The sequence below is a fragment of the Scardinius erythrophthalmus genome, assembly GCF_964197995.2.
Source record: "Scardinius erythrophthalmus genome assembly, chromosome: 11".
NCBI lineage: Eukaryota > Metazoa > Chordata > Actinopteri > Cypriniformes > Leuciscidae > Scardinius > Scardinius erythrophthalmus.
Genome location: NC_138231.1, coordinates 5366438 through 5389668, shown reverse-complemented (window position 1 = coordinate 5389668; position 23231 = coordinate 5366438). Strand labels below are relative to the sequence as shown.

General features: G+C 38.3%; 1 protein-coding gene across 1 annotated transcript; it reads right to left on the bottom strand.

Annotated features, from left to right (window-relative positions):
- Window positions 1-8992: 8992 nt before the first annotated feature.
- On the bottom strand, window positions 8993-22820 carry tfap2b (transcription factor AP-2 beta; the record flags this gene model as incomplete). The annotated part of the gene is made up of 7 exons (XM_081378330.1): window positions 8993-10929; window positions 15441-15582; window positions 16158-16276; window positions 16539-16758; window positions 18679-18736; window positions 20087-20599; window positions 22740-22820. 7 exons carry the CDS (start codon window positions 22818-22820, stop codon window positions 10629-10631), a joined length of 1434 nt encoding a protein of 477 aa, XP_081234456.1. The 3' UTR covers window positions 8993-10628.
- Between the last annotated feature and the right edge of the window lie 411 nt (window positions 22821-23231).

Sequence of the window (23231 nt, the reverse complement as noted above, 5' to 3'; positions counted from 1 at the left end):
GTATTACTTGTCATGGCAACAAAGTTGTATAACTACACAGAAAGTAAGCTTTGTTCATACTAAAATCATGTTTACCTGCATTTTGTTCACATCCTGTGGCTGTATATTGAAACAATGAGAATTTTAATGTTTACGGATTCACTTCCATTGTAAGAGCCTCACTATAAACTTCTTAAAGAAAAATGAGGGAGTTCAAATACAAAATTACACCATAAATGGGCCTTTATTAAGGTTTAACATCTATTGAGGCATTAGTGTCCCAGTGTTGACGATTACACATCAATTCCATTGAATAGGAAGGTGACTTTTTCAATTGGAAATCAAGATTCTATTCATTTAGTAAACACTTTTATCCAAGATGACTTAAAATAGCTTTATAAATTGATTTAAACACTTAATATAAAGCTCTAAGTCTTTTTAATAACTACAAACTGATTAAGTGCAAATGACATAATATATTTAAGTAAAAGTAGAAATGATTGAAAAATCTGAATGACGCTGAAGAGGTAAAAAGACGCAGCGGACGAAAGAAATCACACACGCAGGCTGTCATATGCGAGAGCAGTGCCAGTGTTGTTTATGTTGGGTGGCACTCTGCACTCTAGGGGTCCTTGTCACAGAGAGTTTAGGCGTCCGCTGCAGTGCCTGTGCTGGCAGGATGACTGGTGGGCAGACACCAGGGCAGATGGGCCTTTCACAAGACATCCTCATCTCACACACACAGAGGGGGAGAGAGACTTTCTCACAAACACTCACACACATGCACACACATATATGCTGTCCACATTGCTGAGCATCTTGTTCCATGAAACAATGTCACAACCAATCAGTGTTCAGGAACGCCGTCGCCAAAGATATACATCTGCTGGACATCAGCACTGCTGAGAACCAAACACACACACACATTTACAATTATATTCTCATGTTCCTCGGTACTAATTAAAAATCACATTCCAGTGACTATTTTTTATGCACAAGTTTAATATTTAAATGACTACCATATGATTTGATATCTTCTGCTCATCAAGCTGCATTTATTTGAACAAATATACAGTAAAAACTGTAATATTGTGAAAAACTATTACAATTTAAAATAACTGTTTTCTATTCGAATATATTTTAAAATGTAATTTATTCCTGTTATCAAAGCTGAATTTTCAGCATCATTACTCCAGTCTTCAGTGTCACATGATCCTTCAGAAATCATTCTAATATGATGATTTGATGCTCAAGAAACATTTCTGATTATTATCAATGTTGAAAACAGTTGTGATAGGCTACATATATTTTTGGAAACTGTGATACTTTGATGATTAGAAAGTTCAAAAGAACAGCATTTATTTTAAGCATTTTTATTTTTAAATGTATTTTATTTATTCATTATTTTCTAATTGAGGACCTCAAAAAGAGGTTTTGATTGAACTAACTTTTGGTGTTCTACCTGCTTTCACACATAACATCACATATTCAACCAACCTAAGTTCCAAAAAGTGCCTTGTTGTGTGTGTGTGTGTGTGTGTGTGTGTGTGTGTGTGTGTGTGTGTGTGTGTGTGTGTGTGTGTGTGTGTGTGTGTGTGTGTGTGTGTTCATCCATCCATGTGTAAATAATAGTAGCCAAGGGCATGGATTTAGTCAGCATACAAGGTCACAGTGGCAAAGCCGAGAGAGAGAGAGAGAGAGAGAGAGAGAGAGAGAGAGAGAGAGAGAGAGAGAGAGAGAGAGAGAGAGAGAGAGAGAGAGAGACAGAGAGAGAGAGAGAGAGAGAGAGAGAGAGAGAGAGAGAGAGAGAGAGAGAGAGTGAGTTTGCTCATCTCATCAGAGTTTATAATTGTAATTGTATGTTCAACAGACTGTTCCAGACAAACACTATAAAGCTCACCATAAGCACAAGGATAATATTTTACATATTCAAACAGTGGCCTATATATTGTGAACGTTCATTTTTATTTCCCCCACCACCCACAGAGGCAGTGTGTGTGTGTGTCTCTGTGTCTGTGTCTGTGTGTGTGTGTGTGTGTGTGTGTGTGTGTGTGTGTGTGTGTGTGTGTGTGTGTGTGTGTGTGTGTGTGTGTGTGTGTGACATTCTAGAGAGAGATCACCAATGCATTAGTTAGACCTGCAGGCTCTCTGACACACGCACACACACACACACACACACACACACACACACACACACACACACACACACACACACACACACACACACACACACACACACACACACACACAAAGCAAGTCCAGTGGTGCAGGTTGGGAAATGAAGTATATGCCTGAAGAGAAACAAAGCACACTAAGACACCTGAAGCACAGGTGAGACATGAAACGTGCAAGTACATGTTCTGCACACAAACGTCTCTCTGTTTGTTTGAAGATTAAAGGGATAATTCACCCTAAAATGATCATGTTGCTCCATATTTGTGCTCTTCTGCATTGAGTAAAAACATTAAGTGCCCATGAAGATATGAAACTCAAAATAGGACAGAAAACCCATCATAAAATATTCCATAGGACTAAACGCTATATTCCAAGTCTTCTGAGATCATAGTTGTGCATGATAAGCAGACAGAAATTTAAATTGTTATTCACTGATTATCTTTTGATGTTTTTGGTCCTTTTTGAAGCTTGACTGCCCCTGGTTATTGTCCACTATATTGAATAAGAATATTGGAAAATACTATTTCATTCTTTCTAAATTGTAACATTTTAAATCAATGCGTATTGCATTTCTTTGTAATTATTTGTGATGTTTACTAGCATTTTCTAAGTGAAAATTGTATCATAGTATATCCTACATCATTTTTTTGTGTAATTCTCTTTCTGTATTTTTGTATTGCATTTGTTGTTGTTTTTCGTGTTGTGCAATTTATGTGCGCCGCAATGCCTCAGTTTCCCCCAGGGATTGAATAAAGGATTCTCTCCTGTCCTATGCCTTGGTTGGATAGAAAAGACCAGGAGTTTGGAGGCCGCCAGGAGGGTGAGGAGATGATGACAGACTTTTCATTGTTGCCTACACTAATCCTTTAGATTGTGATGGCTCAGATTGTTTCTGCATGTGTCTATGTTACTGAGAAGAACGAGTGTTTTCTGGATTCATAACCTTGACCTGTTTTTCTCTTGTCTCAGCAGCTGCTAACTCACAAACTTGCATGTAAGTACAAACACACACGCATTCACAGACCTGATCACAGAATCAGTTGGTAAATTCAACAGCTTCGTTTTTTTTGCTCATTTAATTACTTTAAAGTATTGCAGAAGTTCATTTGAAAAATTAAAGGGATAGTTCACCCAAAAATGAACATTCTGACACATATTTACTCACCCTCAAGTTGTGTCAAACCACTTCTGTTGAACACAAAAGAAGATATTTTGAAGAATGTTGGTAACCAGACAGTTGATAGCCATTGACTTCCATAGTAGGAAAAAAAAAAAATACTATGGAAGTCAATTACTATCATCTGTTTGGTTACCAACATGAGAAACTCATACAGGTTTGGAACAACATGAGGGTGAGTAAATGATGACAGAATTTTCATTTTTGGGTGAACTATCCCTTTAAATATTTAGTTGGAATTATCTTAAATTCAATGCCATAAATGTTTCAGGATCAATAATGGATATAAGTTTTTAGTGTTGGAATTTTTGGCCGAATTAATTAATTATTTTCTGATAATTCCACAAAGTTAATTGACAATTTAAGAGAGGAACTTTTGATAACTCTGTGTGTATTATCAGCTGAGATGCTGAGAATGACAAGTTCCCAAAGCAAATTCGAGGAGAAAAAGACTATAAGCTTGTTTATGATTGTGTGTGTGTGTGTGTGTGTGTGTGTGTGTGTGTGTGTATGAGTGAGTGAGTGAGAAGAAACATCAAAGCTTAACTTTATCAATCATTTACTCACACAAACCCAATGAGCCAAAACCACAAACACACATCAAATAAAACCAGTACCGCATTGGTAGGCATTACTGTGTGTGTGTATTTTTATGAGTCTGTGTTTGCTATACCTGGAGAATCGTATTGGAAAATTACAAAACAAACAAACACCTTTATAGCCTTTCTTTGTGCTTAACTTCAATGCAAAACTTAAAGTAACCCTTGGAGAATCTTAAATCAAACATTACCTGGAGTGAGCTTCTTCATGTTCCTTGCTTTGAAACTCTCATTGAACCGCAGTGTGGAAGGAAGATGCAGAGCTGGGGTAAAAGCATGGTGAATGAGGAGGTCATGGGAGGTGTTTTGATTCAATGAAGCATTAAACAGAACTGAACTTATGCATACAGAGACTGTACGCCACAACCATAACGACATCATGCTCTGTTAATGAAAGATGACATTGATTAACCATTCACTACTGCAAGAGGCCTATTTACATTCAGTCATTTAGAGGATGCTGTTATCCAAAGCCACTTACAAATGAAGAAACTCACAAGTGGTTTATCAAACAGGAGTCAATAATACTGCAATTTAGAGTTTCAAAAGTACATTTGTTTGAAAGCAGTTTTTCTAGATTGGTTAAATGCAGTGCCTGTTTTATTAGCAAGTGTACGTCTTTAGCCATTTCTTAAGGGCTGTGATGGTCATGGGCATTATGTGATATTTTTTGTGAATATTACTATACATACTTTAATTTGTAGAAAGATTATTTGGTAACACTTTATTTTAATGGTCCCTTTTGTAAATTCTGTTAACAATAAGTAACTTTGCAACTTCAAGTCAACTAACTCTCATTAGAGTATTAGCTTATATACGCTGATTTCACACAGCCGCCATTTTGAAATCGAAAGTGAGGCTCCGGTGGGAAAAACCCCGGAAGTAAAGATAAACAACAATGGCTTTGGACTACCAACCTAAAGCTGCTGCCGCGATTTACACTTTTGGATGTTAATATCCAATATAGGATATTTATATAGTTCATTCCTGCTTCTTTTTTTACTTTATGAATAATATAAAAAAAATATTTTATTTATAAATGAATTTCACTGTATATAGTCTAAAGTATGAAAGAAATGTATGTACAGTTTTAGAATTGACAAAACATCATTAAACACGACAATACGCCATCGCATTCACGACTCTCCTACATAGACAGTATATAAACTGGACACAGCGACCCCATAGGTTTCAACGGAGAGAAGTTGAAGCACATAAGGAGCAGTCATTTCCTGATTGCCAAGCGTACTGCGCAGACTCAAACTGAGCTTGACGACGGGGATGTGACGTGAGCAGCCTGCCTGACAGTTGTAAGTTTTCTAGCAGCTGTGCCAGACGAAATCGGAACCATTCCCTTCCGAATCTTGCAGAGACGGAGAGTGTGAGAAGGAGCTGTCCATGAGCTAGGAGCAGGAGCAACGTCATGACTCTCTATGGGCTTCTCCTTTGACTTTATCGGACTTTATGCCTCCGCGTCCCCCAAATTGCCCGCGAGCTTCTCTTCCTGTCTCTACGGTAATTTCCAGAGAGTCGCATGGTTTTGACGCAATCGTTAGCCTACTTTTACAAAAACTGCTTCTACGGGGCCATAACGTAAGATACAAGGTAATGGAGCCTTTTATACATTGTCGTGTTTCTTTAGAAATAAATAATGGACAAATGGAGTCTTTAAACGCCTCAGATGTAAAGTTATTCGCTGTCAAAGTGACGCCAAAATGAATGGAAGTCAATGGGATGCTAACAGCAGGTGAAGGCTTGTTAGCCAATGGCGGCTCCCGGGGGTACCTTCAAACTAATACGAAACGCTTACCCACTGCTCTCCTATGATTAAAGGCGACACTTCCGGTTTTCTTCCCACCGGAGCCTCGCTTTCGATTTCAAAATAACGGCTGCGTGAAATCAGCGTATTAACTGCCATAGAACAAATTTACACTTATTTTGCCATTTCAGTTTGTTGGTCAGTTTATATTGCCATTCATTTGTGACGCATTAGACACATTCATCAAAGTGAACGATAACAAAACCTTATTGTTGTGTTGTAGGCTATTATTTAATGTGCTGTAAAAATTTGCTAAATTTGGTAATACTTCAAAAAAAAAAAAACTGCACGTATCCATTTAAAAATGGACCCTTTTCACATTCTCAGAAGCGAAGTCGTCATTGGGCAAACTTCTATAGCAGTGAATGAGAAGCTTCATTCAATATTTGTGTGTGTGTGTGTGTGTGTGTGTGTGTGTGTGTGTGTGTGTGTGTGTGTGTGTGTTCCCATTTGCTACATGGGCTATAGTATTTTCACAACTTTTAAAAAGAGGAAAAACATAGAGTGAGATTGACAACGGCAGTCAGAAGAGAGAAAGATGCACTTTACCATCACTTCCACAGCCAGTATTAGAAACGCCCTCATAGCAGTGTAAACTAGTTTTTTTTTGTTTTTTTTTTTTGTAATTTGATGCAAAGGTAATATAATAGGCTACTAAGTATAGTGTCATACATTTACATACATTTTTAAAAAAAAATATTAGAATATAAAAAACCTTTTGCAGGATGTACATGCTGATGACCGTTCAAACGCACGAGGGCGCGTAAAATGATTGACAGATAGAGCGCGTTTATGATTGGTTAAAGTTTTCTGATTGGCTAAAAAGGCGGGCCGCTCCCTGAGGCAGATTTGATATCTCAGGACACTTCTTCTTTCAGTGCTATCTCAGGTAGAGGAGCATGTGTTTGCTATTCAGAACCTTTAAACTGCCTGATGAGACACTTTGCTTTTGATGTCCTCCTCGTCCACTGTGAACGCGTGTCATTGCCGTAGTAATCGCATATTTCCGTTTGTTTATCAGCGTGTTGTTTTGTCTTTTCCAAATAGTGACTGAAGTGGGGGTTATATTAAAAACGCCTCGATTTTTTCCACAGGCTGTGTCACGCTCAACGGGCTTTGACAAGCTCGCGCGCTGCTTATTATTCATGACGATCTCGAGCTGTTTCGGGATGTTGAATAGCCTATAATAATAATACACAGTCAGAGAGAAAAAAACAGCTCAGGATCAAATGGGCCAATTCTCCACGCCTGACACCAACTGCCGCCGAACGGTCGGATCCTGCCAGCCGCTCCCGTGATAATGAGCGGGATTTGTTAAACAGTAAATTAATGAATAATGAAATATCCAGGTTGATCAGTTAGGCTCGCGCTGCCTGCGGTCATCCCGCCTCGAGCAGGAATTACGCGCGCCCGGCGCGTGTCTGGATAAACCATTTTTACAGTCCATTGCGTGACAGCGAGCACTGGGACCTGAAAGCTCAGACAAAGCTCTTCTTCCTCCTCTCACCCCGAAAAAATAAGATGATGAAAAATAGACAAAAAAAAAAAAAATCTTTAGGCTTTATAGGACGCAATAGGCCTAGTCTGTTCCACCTCCGATCCATTTTAGTGACCAAGTCAGGCCTGAGGTCTATCAAGCAATCGATATTTTATGTTTTGGCATTGTATTCATGCCATTGTGTTTTACCTTTCCCTCTTTTGATCATGAAGGATAAAATTGATTTTTAATGACCGATTTTCAACTTAGCCTAGCCTATATATGGCTTCAACCAATCATGAATGTTTGGTTACAACTTTGGATAAAAGAGCTCAAAATTGTGTCAGCTGTTTGATACAATCAGGGAGCTTTCCTCTGGACTATTGGTATTATAGCCCATTAGGCATTTTGTTGATGCACATTTTATTTTTTATGCTCTGGGAAAAACATCTAGGCTACTGAATTTAGCTGTGTAGGCCTATATGATTAAAAAACAGCTATTGTTTAAAGTCAATAAGTATTATTGAGTAGGCTATAACAATCAGTGATATTAGATAGGCTATGGGTTTGGTCTTATGGGCTTTTGTTGTAGCCTATTGTTTTTTTTCTTTTCTTTTCTTTTAGAATGAGAACCGAGTTCGAGGGAAGGATGAAAGATCTCGGCTTGTGTTGTTTCAGGTCCCGTGGGTAAGAGGGAGGCTAGTCTTTTTTTCTGCTGAAGAGAAATCTCTGAATCTCGTCGAGATCCACGTCGCTCGCGGACATGCGGGTGCTGCACCTGGGTCACAATACTTCACGCATGACGAGTCACGCGACGGAACCCGCAGGCCACGCGCTCCTCCGCATTAAATACACCAGCGCGAGCTGATGCGCGCGGGGTCTGACCTGCGGCCGGGATATGAGTTCACTTTACTGCCACGACCGCGGACACACGCCTTCAAGGGATTGTTTTCGATCAATTTTGGCATTCTTTGCTTGCCTTAAAACGAGACAGGAAAATGCAGAATCAGAATTCTCATTTCCGTTTTACATTTACGATTCTTGTTGATTTCCGTTCTGCTGATCGCATTGTAAGTCAGTGTTTTGATAATGAAAATATTACGAGATGTTTATATAATAATAATAATATTCACAATAATTTTAGCCTAAAGGTCTTTTTAATGACCGATTTTTACGTTTTATATATTTTTTACAAATATCCCCTTCGATCTTCAGCTTTATGATTATAAACACCGCTTAAGGTCTAAAGTCATATTCTGACCTAATATTTATTAATACAACTGAAAGCACTTACATTTAATTGAATGCAGTTTATTTATTTCTCATAGTATTACCTCCCTTAGTTCTGTTAGTTAACTATTACAAAACAAATAGGAACAGTTTAAAGAAAACATTCAGGCTATGCTTTGAGTGAAAACATGTATTTTAGAGGTCTAAATTCTGTAGGCTAATTACTAATTATAAAAAAAACTAATGATATTTTTTTTTCTGAAATAAAATAAAATAGCCTATCCTTTGCAAATCCAATGTTGTAAAATGTCGCCTGACAGATCGACTTTGTCTAAAAATGTACTTTTATGCAAATAAAATGATTACTAATGATAGGGCTCCGTGAACATTATTAATCTGATATTTAATAGTTATTATGGACGTAGGCACTTTTTTTTTTTTATTAAAACTACTTTAATAAACGTTTTTGAACTGTCACATAAACGTGGTCTATGCATGAAACAAGAACGGGGTTAACCAACCACACTGCAACAACTACAATAAAACACGTTTTATTCTTATTTCGAGGTAAATGAAAATCACCAGACAAGAACCAACTTCTAGCCTTCACCACATAACACCGTATCTATGAAACAAAAAATACAAGATGCTATCTAAAACAAGCGTTCACCCACGCACAGAGACAGTCACAGATAGACGACCCAGTCTATTCCTATGTACATACGCCCATTAAATTAAGCATAAATAAATATATACAAACATAAATAAAAGAGCCTTCCTCGCACAGTAAACCAAATATTAACTTTGACAGACAGGCTATAATCCAGCTTGCGGGACTGAGAAAGTGCGCGCCCACGCCGGTAGAGGTGAGCGCGTAAAAGCTGCGCGTGGCCGTGTCCAAGCACGCGCGGTCACCTGTCCTTTCCTCAGTTTTATGCAGACTCTTTTTAAGTCTGTTTTCGAAAGTCTTTTTTTGTTGTTGACGCGGTCAACTCCACGGTCAAAGCAAGCTTCCATTCAGCTGATGTAGGGGTGTAAAACAAATAATCCATATTTAGGCCATAAAATGTGTTTTCTTTGTCTATGTTGATTTAAGTCTGTGTAAATGTTAGTATACATTTAAAAAAATACATAAGCAACAGATGAAATGTCATTTGGTCAGCTAAGATGATTGCCATGTTAAAAGTAACCTGCTGAAAATGTCCTCGCTCCTCACGTTTTTACAACCAGACAGCACTAGCAAGAGCAGTTTCAAATACAAAGAAATACAACCAAAAAATACAAAATTGCTCTCATGTTCATTTCTCTTTCTTGCATTTTTGTAGACAAGCTATTCTGAATATTGCCCGAGGTGTTTGAAAGAATATGTTAAATCTCAGAGTTTTGGTTTGTAATCTTTATATGAATAATCAGTCTGAGGATTGCTGTGATTATAACGTATATGTGAATCTTTGTCGTAGATCATACTACGGATGTAACATCAGTGATGGACTGTAACGTAACTAGCGTGATGCTTTATTGCAGCACATTTACAGCCTCTTTTTGGCTAACACAATTCCATTGCAATAAAATCTCCTAGATTTGAATAATTTGTCTCTCTTTCAAGCAATGGAGCAACTGTTTCGCTTAACAACCACTTCAGTCTTTTACAGACGGATGTTTGTGTGAATTTGTATTACTGTAGTCTTGGCGAAGGCTGAATGGAATGTATTTAATATTGCAGAACTGTGCACCAATAATTTTGTATAATAAGAATAATTAAATATAGTAGCTAAAAGTGTCTCCACCAATGTCCCAAGCAAACCTGTCCTCTCATGTGCTGGCCATTACACCGATGAACACTCAAATATTAGGTATCAGATTCATGAGCATGTGTGTAAAGGACAGCCTGCGTCTAACATCATGTGTCAAACGTTTATACACAAAAACACACACTCACAAACACTCCTTGAATATGTTCACACTCGCACACCAATGAGATGAAGATGGTGGACGTGTCACGGCAGACTCGTGTCCTCCAGTCTCTTGTATCGTATCGTTCCTTTCGTTTCCCCGTGATCTCTTGTCCAATCTTCAACCCAGAATGTAAAACGCAATGTCATAAAACTAGAGTTTATAGAATCTCTGAACATCTCCAATGACTCGGCCTCCTTGATATCGTATTTCCACAGTTCATTTCCTGTGTTTTTCCTCTTTCTCTCCGCCTTTGGAGCCGGGTCCGTCTACAGATGTGTGTCGGTTGGAAGTGGGGTTGTTCAGGAACATCTTGTCGAGGCCTTTAAGGGCTTCAGTCAGGTAATTCTGCAAAGCCGTGAGGGCGGCGCAGATGGCAGGAGAACCAAACCCGTGCGTGATGAAGCTAAAGTGTGACAGGCAGCTCTGGATTCCTGGCTCCAGGATGGGCGAAGGCCGAGAGTTTCCTAATGGAGTGCGATCCTGAGCCAACAGGTCCGTGAACTCCTTACACAACTGCCTGAGAAGAAGAAGAGAGACGATTCAAATCACAGACCATCCAAAGAAACACAGCCAAAATTCATTTCTCTTTCTTGCATTTCCATAGACGAGCTGTTCTGAATATTCCCCGAGGTGTTGTAAAGAATGTGTGCTAACACTTTATTTTAGTGTCCTTGTTACATAATGTAATACCATAGTAATAACAGTAAATTATGCATAACTAACCCTCAACCAAATCCTAATCCTACCCTAACCCTATAGTAAGTACATGTAGTTCATTAATATTACTCAGTACTTATAGTTACACTGTAACAATGACACCTTAAAATAAAGTGTAACCGAATGTGTTAAAGTATAATCTGTTTATGAATAATCAGACCGAGAACTTCATTTGTAATGAATTGCTGTGATTATGCAAAGTATATGTGTGTTTTATAGTTGAATCTTTGTCGAAGATCATACTATGGATGTAACATCAGTGATGGACTGGACCGTAACTAGCGTGACGCTTTGTTGTTGCACAGAAATTTGCACAAGAGAGACCATTTGTGTTTAATTACGAGGAAATCTTGCCGGAGATGGCGGCCAGAGAGTTTATTGAATACTATAAATGAAGAATTAGAGGCTAATTTGAAGTGATATACACTTATGAGCAATAATTACTTCTCACAGTGGAAATAAATATAATGCTCCTTTCAACAATGCAATAATGCACTAAATTCATATGCTGTCTGATAACTTTTGGTACTACACTGTTAAAATAAAGCTTCTTTATTGGCATTCATGGTTCCACAAAGAACTTTTAACATCCATGGAACTTTTCCATTCCACAAAAGGTTCTTCTATAGTGGAACATTTTCTTGGTTCTTTAGGGAACCATAAATGGTTCTTCTGTGGGATCACTGTGAAACCTCTTTTTTTGGAAGCATTATTTTTAAGAGTGTATTGTGGGTATTGTTGTGTTTATTGTTGCTTGTCTCGTGTGGAGTGTCTGTACAAGGTCACTGTATGAACTTTCTTATTCTGTTCACTCTAGAATGAAAGGTTGTGTCATCTGTATTTTGTTTGAATTCATTTTTCAATAAACATTTTATCACTAGAAAAAATAAATGACCCATTAAACATGAAAGTGTTATGCAATCATGTGAGACATTTCTCATCATATAGAAGGATATATTTTATATATTAAATATTTGTTTCTAAGTGTACACTTAAAGTTTTTCTTAGCAAAGCTGTAGAAGAACCTTTTTTTTTTTGTTCCCCAAAGAACCTTTCAGTCAACGGTTCTTAAAGTCCGCGTGAAACCGGAAGTTGCAAACGACTTTTCTCCAGTGTTGTGACGTATTTCCCAGTGAAACTGAATATTGAACAGAGGGCAGGGTTTTACTCTAGCGCTCCTCCTCTCCATCTCTGCTCATAGCAGACTAACGGTTTGAGGGGAGTGGTTAAGCGTTGCCCAACCCAAGCCGTCAAACCTACGTCATCAGAGAAGGAACGCCATTCCGGACTGGAAGTAACTTTTCAGACTTTGATTAAAGATTACGACGGCAAACAATTTTTTTCTGTGTATTAACTTGCACGGATTCTTTTTTCAACACAAGACTAGTAATATGCGCTAACAAAGTAAATAGGGTCAATTTTGACTTCAGTTGGACTTTAAAATAATTGTTTTCTTAGTGAGAAGAACATTTAATAATCAAGGAAAGGTTCCATGGACGTTAAAGGTTCCCTATGAACCATCGATGCCAGTAAAGAACCTTTATTTCTTTACTGGCGTGTGAGGAGTGTGAGGGAAAAGTTATTGCCAAATGCTCCTTTAAAGATTTTAATAATGCACTAAATTTCATTTATGGGCAATTCCGCACAAAACTGTCACATCCATAACGCCAACTAAATACCATGGCATTGTGTTGGCGTTATGGATGTGACAGTTTTGCGTGGAATTGCCCTTATGCTGTCTGCCAGGTAAAACAATTTGTATGATATGTTCATTTTCTATTTGTATTGTAGAAAATATGTATTGTTGCTTGTCTCATGTTGAGTGTCTGCAAGGTCACTACAGGAACTGCATTTCTTATTCTGAAATAATGTCGACTTAAAATGCCATTAAATGCACAACATTTTGCTAATGGGACAGTGTGGGGTTTAGACATGCTCTGCCTATAGGAAGAGTCAGGTGGGTTTGAGGATCAATCACAGTTGCACTAGTATTAACTGTTTCCTATCCAATTCCTTCACCATCTACACAGCTGGGATCCAATCAGAGAATGTCATCACATTTTTCCTGGCACATCAAGCATGACAAATTCTTTATTCACATTTATCAGAACATATCAGACGGTTTGTGCTTGATCTTCTGTATCAGTTAAGGAAAAGCGACCTGCTCGCTCATGGATTACAGTATACATTTTTAAAGAAATGAATTTAGGTCATAAGTTGAATTAAACAGTCAAATGGAACAGACGCCAACCCTGATTCTATTAAAAAGCCCACAACAGAAGCTGTCAACTTACTGCCATGGATATTCCTACTTATTTCTTTATATATAAATCTACATATTCTTTTAACTTTGTGTGAAATATTGATTATAAAGGAGAACCTCATACATAATATCAAAGCCACATTATAACTCTGAAAACCCTCATCCATAAATTACCAACACTGTGACTTTAGCATTTGGACATTTATGATGAAATAGATAGAATTAGAAAATAATTAATGAAAACTTTCAATATGTGAGATTCTCACATTGCAAAAGCACTGTAAAATAAAAAAAAATCAATAAGTTATGACAACATGTTTTTATATTGCTTTAACTCATCAAAATAAGTTTTAATAAGTTAATGTTTAAATGTTCAACTTTTTTAAGTTATAAAAGATTCAACTATTTTTTTAATTCATTTTATGGCAATTTAAGTTGAAATGACTTAAAGAATTCAAGTTGATTGTACTTAATTTAAGGCAGCAAGCTAGCCATTTTTTTTATGCGTATCAGACCCATGTTTGTGTCTCAATGTCTCGTATAATCATGATGTGATTGTTTAAGACATTCTTAATTACCTTGAGTAATAGAAAACACTTAGGAAAACAGGTGCTCTGACAGGTTCAGTAGCTCTGTTGTGTCCCTGGGAATCATGGGTAAAATACCTATCTCATCCCCCAATCACATGACCAAAAAGTCTCCAAAAATATTTCTGCAAAATGTTTTTTTTTTTCCCATTTTTTTTTTACAAAAAGTGTAACATCTAGGCTACTTTAAATGAAACTCCCCAGAGTTCATTGTCCATATGTGAGAAAAGAGATACAGAACTTTATATCATCAGAGCAAAGTCTGCATATTTCTGCTTCTGAGAGCAAAGCCCATAAATTAGAATAAAGCCATCAATTTAACTTCCAGTCTACTGGGAGTGTGTCTTTATCTGTCATTACAGTGGAATATGCCGTTCTCAGCGTGTTTCACTTCCTGAAAGAGGTAGTGCACTAAATATTCATGCCTTTCTTGCTTTGGGGAATCAAATAGGGAAAAAAAAATACAGGCAGAACTTTTAGCCATGCGCCCAGATGGCCTGACATACTAATGACCTTTCAACATTTGACCTTATGTCTGCTTACAGTTTAAATATGGATCTTGTGAGTATTGTGACCAAAGTATGATCCTATATTAATATTATCAGCAAGATCATTCATATTTTCTGCTCTTTAACACTTGCAGCGTTGAAGTCCTTTAGCCTACAATTGATTCATTGTAAATATTTTTGAAAAAATGCATGACAAAACATGAATGCATATTAAATTCTCATGGTTTTAACAGCACGTATGCTACCCAAACGTACTCTGTTCGTATTATAATAATAATGCATTGAGGTGTAACGTAAGAATCCGAGCGAACGATCACACTTCAATCTCTAAAAGGTCATTTGTGACAAACAGTTCAAATGCCTCCAACTGACAGTGTTGCAGAGCCCTGCTGCGGCATCTGCAGTTGTCTGGGCTTGTCAGATTTTGACCCACATTCGCTTTCACGTCTCAGAACCACAAACAGTCTTGTTGTCCAGTCGGGAGAGCGCAGCGCGCGAAGTGCCGGAGGCGCGTGCAGGGGCGGGGGCGCGGGCGCGGGCTGACTGACGGGACTTTGACAGACAGACTGTGAAAGGAAAGGCGAGGGAGGAGGGATGACCTTAGGCAAAACTTCAAGGGGAAAGCTGGCACTTTAAGACTTGAAACATTTCACTTAAATATAATGAGTTTCTAGCTCGGTGCCAGGGTAAGATGGATAAGAGACGCACGCGTGTTTCTGCTGGGCCTGAACTGCCTCATTAGAAACCAGCTAAACGTGTCAAAACGCACCAGGCACTAAGCGGACAGCCATCAAAACGACCCACTCCCCAGCAACCCGTGATGGATTCCGCATTCACCTCTAAATGTGGCTACACATTTGCTCAAGCGATTCCCAGCTTCCAGTGAAAGCAACGAATGCATAAATATCACTTAAGCATGCAACAAACACGTTGTGACACGTATACTACGTACTTTGTGGCGAGCAGCATGTTCTTCCTCGAGTGCAGTTCGTTTGGATCTGTGTGTTGTCTGTTCAGATATTCAGACACAGCCTTTGTAGGAAATTCAGTTTCGCAAATGTAGCCAAAGTCCCGAGCCAAATGAACAGCTTCTCCTGGAAAATGAAAAATAAATACAATATAGTAAAAGGGAATTACTGGGATACTGCACATTTTCGCATAAAATATATTTTATAGGCTACTAAATTACAGCCTAGCTGCAATTGAATTCAACTGGAGGGAGAGATTAACCAAATGAAAAATTGTGTTGCAGCATCAATAAGACAGTCACTCACAACAATAATTATATGAAATTAGCTATACTGGATAAAATTTCATTTTAGTGCTTTTCCATCTGTTAGCTATAACTATTTGCGCTGCATTAAGCAAGATAAGAAAATCAGATTATCGAAACTCTCAAAGCAATAAAATTGCATTTTGCATCATGATCGTGGTTCATTCGTATGTCCAAATTTTCATTTAGGCTTAAATTGTAGCCTATATAATTATTCAAGATGCACGATTAAACAGACAAACTACAACGTTCCGATTAAAAAAAGAAAGAAATAGTTTTCCATTGGAATTGGTGATTATTTAATGAGGCTAAACTCCAAAACACATAGTAAAAAATCTAAGACATGAGGAAAAGAATCAGTGAACATGGGAATCAGAGTCAGATGTCCTGCTTTACCTTCTACTAGAGACGTCAGTAAAGTGACATTCGCTGCTTTGCGTCTCCCCGCGGGCAAATTCAAGCCGATTTTCTCCAGCTTTTCCCTCAGTGATCTGCCGCCATTTTTCGACTTCGCTCTGATCAGAAAATGGATAATTAGATATGTTTCATTACGGATTGACAGCATGAAAATGTATAATTCAAAACTAGATTTCTTTTAGGCAGTAATAAAATAAAATAAAACTATTTCTCTCTCTCAAAACAACAACAAAAACGCTAAGTCAGAAAATGCTAACAGCAGAAACCTGAAGTTTGAGTTTCTAATTGAATGGTTTTTGTCTTTAATGCATTGACCTCTACACTGCTTATGGGTTCTTCTGGCGGATATGATGTTCTCACCTCCGCAAAACCCCGCCAAGCAGAGAAGCGTTCAGGCACTCTGGCGGAGACAGGCGTCGTTGGACCTCGCCAACAGTGACTTTATATTTGGATGTGGAGCTGAGAAGCGACAGGCGTCCGGGAACCGAGCAGAAAACCTCGTTCGCGTTCACGGAGATCCCGCCGATCAGACCGTCTTTGTTCATCATCAGAGAAGCGACGCTCTTGTGAGGAACTGGAACTGTGCGAGAGAATCAAACAGAAGCTATAGATAAACTCACATTTAACTACTGCCGCTTTGCACTACTTGCTTCACAAAATGACGATAAAACAAGAGGTGGTACTATTTTAAAACAATGTCTAGACTAGTTACAGACAGCCTGTGAGAATATTATGTAATGTAAAATCTTGGCACATGAAAGCGCCGTGAGCTCGAGCCCTCGGCTGGCCAGGGTCACCCCGCACGCGCCCAGAGCTGCCAGCGCGTGCTCCTGTTTTCATACGTTAATTCCACGTTCAATAGAAAGCAAGCCAGAATTGTCTAGAAATTCAAACAAGCGCGGAAAGCCTGCAGTTTATGGAGCATTTTTTATGGAGGTTTTAACGCATCGTAAATCCTTTATTTAAAAATAAATAAATAATTAGCCTACATTTATAACACTATAGCCTACTTTGTTACATTACCTTTGCATCAAATAATAAAAAATAAATAAAAATAGTTAAGGGTGTTTTCTAAGGGTGGTTTCTCGCTGTGGGAGTTACTATCAATCTCGCTCTATTTTCCTCTCTCTATTATAATTTAATTGTGTAAACACTATTATAGGCTAGAGTTTTTCTTTTGTTTTTTTGAGCAAATGGGAACACGAAAAATATATTTAGCTAGTCTCTCATTCACCACTATAGAAGTTTACCCAGCTATGACGACTTCCGCTTCTGAGAAACCCGGAAATGCGGAAAGGGTCAATTGTTATTATTCAATTAATGATATTAGGCTATCTTAGCATGTTGCCAACTGTAGCCTATATAGCTATCATCAATGGTGTTATACTGAAAAGGAATGTGGATTCCTTGGTCCAGTTTGTGTGGTTAGCAATAATAGTAGGCTAGGCTATTCAATGTGATTGAAACTGTTTTTTTCCCCCAATTCAGTCACACTTTCCTATCAGCTTTTGTTTCCACATTGGCATTTTAACACTACTATGCTCATTTGTTGTATTATCGATTGGTGATGGACACAAGCTAATAACATTAACCACTTATTTTTCACCCCCCCCCCCCCCCCCAAAAAAAAAAAAAAAAACCACACACTCTCTCACGCTGACCGTCAAAGGACGTCTACTAACTTAAGCGCTAATGGGGTAACGAGCGCGCGTGCCCGCGGAGATCTCTACAGGGGATAATAGAGAAAACGAGCTGTAAACGAGCTCACGAGATCTGTGCTCAGAAAACCATCCATCACAGCTCCCACTTAAAGGCCTTCTCTTCTGGGAGGCCCGTGTTCCGTTAACTAAATTACCGGCAAACGTCCCTCATAACGGACACATATTAACACGAGCCCAGGGAGTGTTGCTGGAGCTCTTATGACTGCATGAACGCCTTATCTCAGAGTAAATATGTCAAAACCTCCGTGGAGAAATTATGTCAACAAAGTGGTGCTGAAATGTCGATTTTACAGAGTCATGTTTCCGATTTTTGTCCAAGAAAAATTTAGATAGGCATAGCCTACATAAATCTGGAATTTGCCCTAATAGGTCTATGAATAAAATAAAAGAGACAGCTGATAAGAACTTAGCCTACGCCTTCAACGATGGTCACATTTATTTCTAAATAGCCTACGCTGTTGTTCGTTCCTAACAGTAGCTAGCCTATGTGATTTTAAAATAATATTTAATGGCCTCCAATTCCACTTGGTTTGAATGGGCGTCCAAAGTTAAGATAATAGCCAGGTGACATCATTTGAATACCAGATGTGGTTTAGCGCATGCGTAAAGGGGTGTGCTAAGGTGTGTTCACCTGAAATGACTGTTTGCCCTAAATCCATAAAGCAGTGATTATTTATATCTGCTCGTTTTCCAAAACGGTGCTGTAGATAATTGAAAATATAAAAGTATCACATTAACGTAAATACTGACATAATTCTTCCAGCTATTTTCTCATTTACCTTTTTTAATGACTGACTGATCCAGGACGTTCATCCCGCCGTTTGCGTCCTCCAAAGCCTAAAAAGACATCATAATGTGAAAGCATTTAACGTTTGAACAAAAGCCACAACCAATAATAAAAATTCAGATAACTTCAGGAAACTGACATTTTGTTTAGTTTAGAAAAAAATAAAGTGAATTCGACCAGAGACATTGCCAAAAATAAATAAATAAATAAAAATGCATTTCAGGAGCAAAAAAAAACAACAACCTCGGATCCAAATAGTGAACATTAGCAATTGAACTTTTTTTTTTTTTTTTTAAATAAATAAGTTTAGGTCCCATATTTCCCACTGTTTTGTCCAGAATTACAATTTTCCATTTAAGTTTTCTAAATGAGCTTTATTAATGGTCCTGCTTTCTTCAGGAAACGTAAACTAATCTAGGTTTAATTGAAACAAAATAATACATTCAAAAAAAAAAAAAAAAAAAAAAGGATAGGATAGGATGTCAGTTTTATAATTATTTTGGGAAGAGAGTCAGACAGACATTATCCAGTCAACTGAACGGGGACAGGCCTTGCTAAAAATTTATATTACCCAGAAACTTGTCAATTGACGGAATCAGACATGATGTGTGCAGAGAAATATTGATCAAAAAACAGATGGTTAGAAATGTGAACCTAGCTTTAACAGATTTGCTGTTTGTAATCTTTTCATTCCATTGCAACAATTCCTTTCAGTTTACAAGTTTTCTTTCCTTAATCCTTTTAAATATTATTTATCACGTAAAAATAACCAATTAAAATGTGTTTACCACGACAACAAATTACTGAATATCAAGCAAGCCTTTAGGGTATTTTAAATATTAAGCTCCACTACTGTTACATATATAGCCTATAAGATAGTTTGGACTCATTTTATTAATAGGATATTAAGAATTCAATCTGTTAAAATATTTAGCTGTAACATGTCAACGAAAATGTCAACAGGTCAGAAAACACCCTGAAAATATAGGCGACAGAATTGTCATAATAGAGCTGTACTGCAATTATTTAAAACAGTATGAAAAAAAAATCAAAATTCGTTAAATAAAATTATTAACTCATCTTAACTGCAAAAAAAAAATCCCAAATGATTTATTCCACGTCTCTGTGCAATTTCTACACTGTAAAGAAATATTGTTGGTTTAACTTAAAAAGTAAGTAACTTAGTTGCCTTAACATTTTAAGCATACATTGAAATTTAAAAACATTGCTTTAATCAACAGAAACACACAATATCATATTATCTGAACCACATCAAATATCTAAATTGATTTGACAAAAGAAAAAATGTTGTGATAACAAAGAATGAAATTTTATTTTTTACAGTGTATCCTCAAAAAAGGATTGGTTGTCCAAGCCAAAAATCATAAATCATAACCAACCTGCACATCCTCCATGCCGTGCGCCAGGCCGTGAAGGGACAGCCCGTCTCCCATGCCCTCGAGCCCGTGATGCGCGGAGTGGAGCAGCACGTCCGGTCGGCGCACGGTCGAGTAGTCCCGCCGGGGGTCCAGACCCGAGAGCTGCGGTAAAGAAGCTCGAGGCTGCGGGAGTAAAGCTCCGCTCTCCGTGCCCACGTCCTGCCGCTGACGGGAGCCCCATGGGTGCTGCTGGGGCTGGTGGAGAGCGTTCAGAGAGTACGGGTCACTGACGTGCGAGTACGGATCCTGACTCTGGTGGTACGGCAGCGGCTGGTACGGAGGAGGAAAGTACGGTGGTTGGAAGTCCGAGGACGGTGTGTGTGAGAGCGGCGGAGCGCTGGAGTACGGACCCTGAGAGACCGAACCCAGCTGGGACAGTCTGGAACTGTGGCTCGGTACCCCATCATGGCGGTCCTTCAAAGAGAATATAAACACGGTTACATGCGAATCTATGCAAACATTTGTTTTAATGTTCTATTTGAGGAATAAAATAAACTTTTATGGATGTCATTGGACCGGATCCAACAATAGCCTATCGAAAGGATATTTAGCAACATATGGGCGTCCGTAGCGAAAGTACATAAGCTTTTAAAATATGAATATTTTCCGACTGTAGGCTATGTAACTCCTCAAAACATCACAAAAAAATGGGGCAAAGTCATAATTAAACGGGTAACTATGTACTCGCAACATAATCAGTAGACTAAAAGCCACACGTCGCCTTTCCCACAACGCAACAATGTTGGTGTTCTCAGACTCACCGTGGAGGAATACGTGTGCACTAACATCTGTGCGGAAAGCGCGAGCTCGCGGAGAGCAGAAGGACACGCGACAGCACGATACACGCTCGCCTGAAGAAACGCGCTCCTTTCTCAACTCCTCATGACCACACACTGAACAAAAACGTGTTTTTTCAGCTCAAATGACTTCTCGCATGGGAACCCTGTTGCTCCAGGTCTCGGTTGTGCTGTTCCCGATCCAGAGTGCGCAGTGCTCCGTCCGTTCGCTCGCTACACCTCCTCAGAATAATTGTTATTCATGACTCCTCTAATATTGCGGGAATACTTAAAGCAGTGGAGAGCAGCGGAGCGTGAAGGCGCTGCTGCTGTAAGTGACGTTCATTCAGGAGGAGGAAACACTCGTGCTCTGTTTTATTCCCCTCTCTGTTTGAGGTCCGGTATGCACGGGTCTAGACCTCTTTCTTTTGCTATTGTTGTCTTTTCTGTTATTGTTGTGTGTGCAGAGTCCATTTATCTCCAGCCAGAACAAACGAATCTCCGGAATCAGCTGCTTTGAACAGGGCAGATGGACTGAGGCCTTATTGACGAGCACTATATCCTCTCACATACTTTAATATGCATTATAACCACTACATCAACTATAGCTATTCAGACACTTACCGTCCCAAACTCACAATAGCAAATTCAGATTCCACCATCAGACACTTCCTTGAGTTTATAAAAAGAAGCCATGTCAGTTTACCTCTTGAAAAACATGGGGGAAAGCGTCTTTATACAACATTCACCATAACTATAGCCAAATGATGCTCTTATTATTCCATACTAGTGTTTAAGCAGGCCCAGGTCTTTGAAACACACACTAAAACATTAACTTCACTGCACTAATATGATAAAGCACTTTCGATGCATCATCGGGGTTTAGAAAAATGGTTGAAGTAAAAAAAAAAAAAAAAAACAGAGCCAGGTTTCAAATTTTGACTTTTTGCACCGGGTGACATTTTAAAGTCCCCCACTAATGGAGCCCCATTAAACAGCTCGTATAATGGTCGATTTCACGGACTGGGGTCGAAGTGTTTAATTACGCGCGTGACGGTGACTGTGAGAGAAAAGCCATGTGTGACTCTCTGGGTCGGCATCCCGCGAGGCTTTTCCAAAAACCACCACGAGTCTCTCCCACGAGCTCGAGACCATTCAGGGGAATCCACGGGACTCCCACGCGTGACTCTGCGTCCTCTCCTTTCCGGACGCGATTCTCTCTCTTATTAATAAATCTATCGCACAGTCTCAAGAACATTTTTCAGTGCATAATTATTTTTTTCTTTTGTTTTTATGCTAATACTTAAATGCTTAAAATATCTAATTCAATACATAAAAAACAATATAAATGTGTAAAAGCGTCCCTCGATTTAAACAAAAAACGCGGTTACAGGAGCCTAATTGTTTTATTTTTAACACATTTCTAAGGCTATCATTTACGTGACTTATAATGTTAAAAACTCTCCAGGAAACAAATTAAAAATATATTTTTAAAGGAAATAAATCAACCTGCTAAAAGTTACATAATAAAATGGTAAAATGGATTCAAGAATTATAGAAAAGACCGAAGTAAAATATGACATTTTTTTATATTAAATGTATAAATATATAGGCCTATCAATATCTTTTATATATATTTTTTTTATTTTATTTTATTAAACCTTTATCATTTGATTTTCTTCATTATTGTAATAACCATCATAAACCCAAATAGACAAATATTTTAAGAAAAAAAATCAAATCACGACCAAATGCAACGTAACTTTTGTCGTTATATAAATAAACCATACAGTGAAACAACACAGATGCGGATGCAGTTTGTAATATCTTCTCTTTACCTCGTATATATCTTCATACTTGACATTTTCCACCAGTTTCCACAGCATGTTCGCGCGCTGATCCCTGTATAACGAGTGCATTCATGTGAAGAGTGAAGATCTCAACTCTCTCTCTCCCTCTCTTTCTCTCTCTCACTCACTCGCTGAAAACGTAAAGCTCATAGAAAAATCACCGATTCCCTTTCAGTGTGTTCCTCTGCGTGTGTGCTCGTGCTGTAGCGCAGTTGATACAGTGAATGTCTAATGTTAAGTGTGTTGACTTTGGGTTGCATGTAAAGCTGCTGCGGGGGGATTCGCTGAGACTCCAGCTCCATCATCAACTGCAAATGAAATGAACGTTTAACAAACGTTGCAGTCTGCCATTTTACAGGACCGAGTCAACGTGTGAACGGGGGATTTAAAGGAAACAGAAGAAAAAGTATTATAACCTCAAATAATCAATAGTTCTCTACATTGTAAAATAAAAAATTTAAGTACAATCAACTTGGATCT